The 1,962-nt window shown below is 33.0% G+C and overlaps 1 protein-coding gene across 1 annotated transcript; it reads left to right on the forward strand.

The window, feature by feature from the left end:
- The first annotated feature begins 471 nt into the window (after nt 1-471).
- On the forward strand, nt 472-1,627 carry LOC133180480 (annetocin receptor-like). The gene has a single exon (XM_061314995.1). The coding sequence runs from the start codon at nt 542-544 to the stop codon at nt 1,610-1,612; it is 1,071 nt and encodes a 356-aa protein (XP_061170979.1). The 5' UTR covers nt 472-541; the 3' UTR covers nt 1,613-1,627.
- The last annotated feature ends 335 nt before the right edge of the window (nt 1,628-1,962 follow it).

Below are 1,962 nucleotides of genomic sequence, written 5' to 3' on the forward strand. Positions count from 1 at the left end.
TACTTATTTCAAAGGACAAAATATTCTTTTTCAACCCATGTCCTTAGTATAAGGATGCACCCCTTGAAAATTACACAAGTGTTCAAAATTCAATTTTCAAATATCATTTTCATTGACCGATGTCAAATCAATGAAACATTCAATCCCTTAATTTCGTTTGATTGAAGACAAACTCTTAAAACAGTTTTGTATAAATTCTCGACTTTTAGATACTATAGTGAGTTATATATCCGGGATTAATCAGCAGGGAATAATTTTTTTTATGCTTTTTCACTTCCTAATTTTAAAAAAAATATTCAAACTCTACACAGTAAGTAGGCTCGCGCAGCATATATATATATATATATATATATATATATATATATATATATATATATATATATATATATATATATATATTAGTTGCTCGTGATAGGTTTGTTTTACATGTAGCTCTTGGATGAGTAATCGTACTTTCCCTTTATATCACAAAACATCTGTCCTTCAGTCAAGGCGTGGATTAAAATTCAAATAAAAACGTATATTCTGAACAACAAATGTGATGATGGAGTCTGCACAAAGTTTCTCTGAGCAACATGCGGAACGATTACTTCCCAATACAATCGCACAATTAATTGCTGCTGTCTTTGGAGTATTCGGAAACTCTCTTGTTCTATTAGTGTACTGTAGATATGTACAAGACAAAACTGTTTCTCGGTTTTTCATTCCAATTCTGGCATTTGTGGATCTTGCAGGATGTGTTTCCAATGTGACCCAATTTCACATTGACAACACCATGCGTTACATATACCCTAGTGAAATATTATGTAAAATTTTTAGTTTTTTAATCATTCTGACAGGAGGGATGTCAGCGCACTTAATACTTGCGATAGCATTACAGAGATATTTAATCATCTGTCGTCCGTTTGGTCCGCAAATGACAACAAAATCATGCAAAATTGCTACCATGATTATATGTCTAATATCGATTGGGTATTCCGCTCCAATTGTGAAATTCAGCGGTATACTTGAACCCTCTTCGGTAACAGTGTGTCATTTCGATGATGGAAGCAATGGAAACAGTGTAATGATCCCGTATTTTGGAGCTCTTCTCATTCTTTCTTTTATAAATATCATTGTCACTTCCGCTCTGTACATTCCTGTGATCAAAACTATTTATAAAACATTGTCACCTACCAAACGAAATCGAACCAGTACAATTCCAGACGACGTCACCGATATCTCATCCAAAGAAACACAGGATGTCAGTTTTGAAAATATAACAATGACGGCTGTACCACAAAATGTTGTGAGAACCCATAATACTGAACCCCCAAACACCTTAAAGACCCACGAAAACCGGGAACAAAGAGCGCGGAGGAATATCAGCGTCATGTTTCTCGTCATCATTATTGTCTACGTAGTTTCGTATCTGACGTCACTTGTTACGCAGGTCTACACTTTCTTACATCCCAAAATGGTCCTGAGAGGGTTCATGTTAAATTTGTTCTATTTCTGTCTGCGTTTGAACCTTCTGAATCACATTGCTAATCCGTATATTTACTGGATTTTTGACAATAAATTCAGAAATGAACTTAGGAGGATTTGCTGTGAGAAAATTTTCAAAAGATAATCGTCTTCGTTGTAATTTTTGAGTACTTTTTTTATACACAGAAGGATTTCTGTATTTCAAGATTTGGTTTTCAGTACACAGTTTCTGTTACTTTTCAGAATTAAATTTATTCATGATCAGTTTGTATTACCTATACACCTGTTCTATCCTATGTTTATATCTACAATGTATATTTCAAAACTTAGAACAGTTAGTAAAATAAATCAAAATGTTAATCGACAGGAGTCTGTTTTTTTTTTTTTAAACTTTGACTTAAATTTCAAGTTTGTGCTACAAAGAAACCGATTCATTGATATAGGTTATATAATTTTTGAATGAAATATATTGAGATAACGAACAGTATTCAAGCT

This window comes from Saccostrea echinata, unplaced genomic scaffold, assembly GCF_033153115.1.
Source record: "Saccostrea echinata isolate AGI-Se365-2 ecotype Australia unplaced genomic scaffold, CSIRO_AGI_Sech_v1 ptg000006l, whole genome shotgun sequence".
Classification (NCBI taxonomy): Eukaryota; Metazoa; Mollusca; class Bivalvia; order Ostreida; family Ostreidae; genus Saccostrea; species Saccostrea echinata.

Coding starts and splice junctions, on each gene's coding strand:
- LOC133180480 (XM_061314995.1), top strand. CDS start 542: ATGATGGAGTCTGCACAAAGTTTCTCTGAGCAACATGCGGAACGATTA.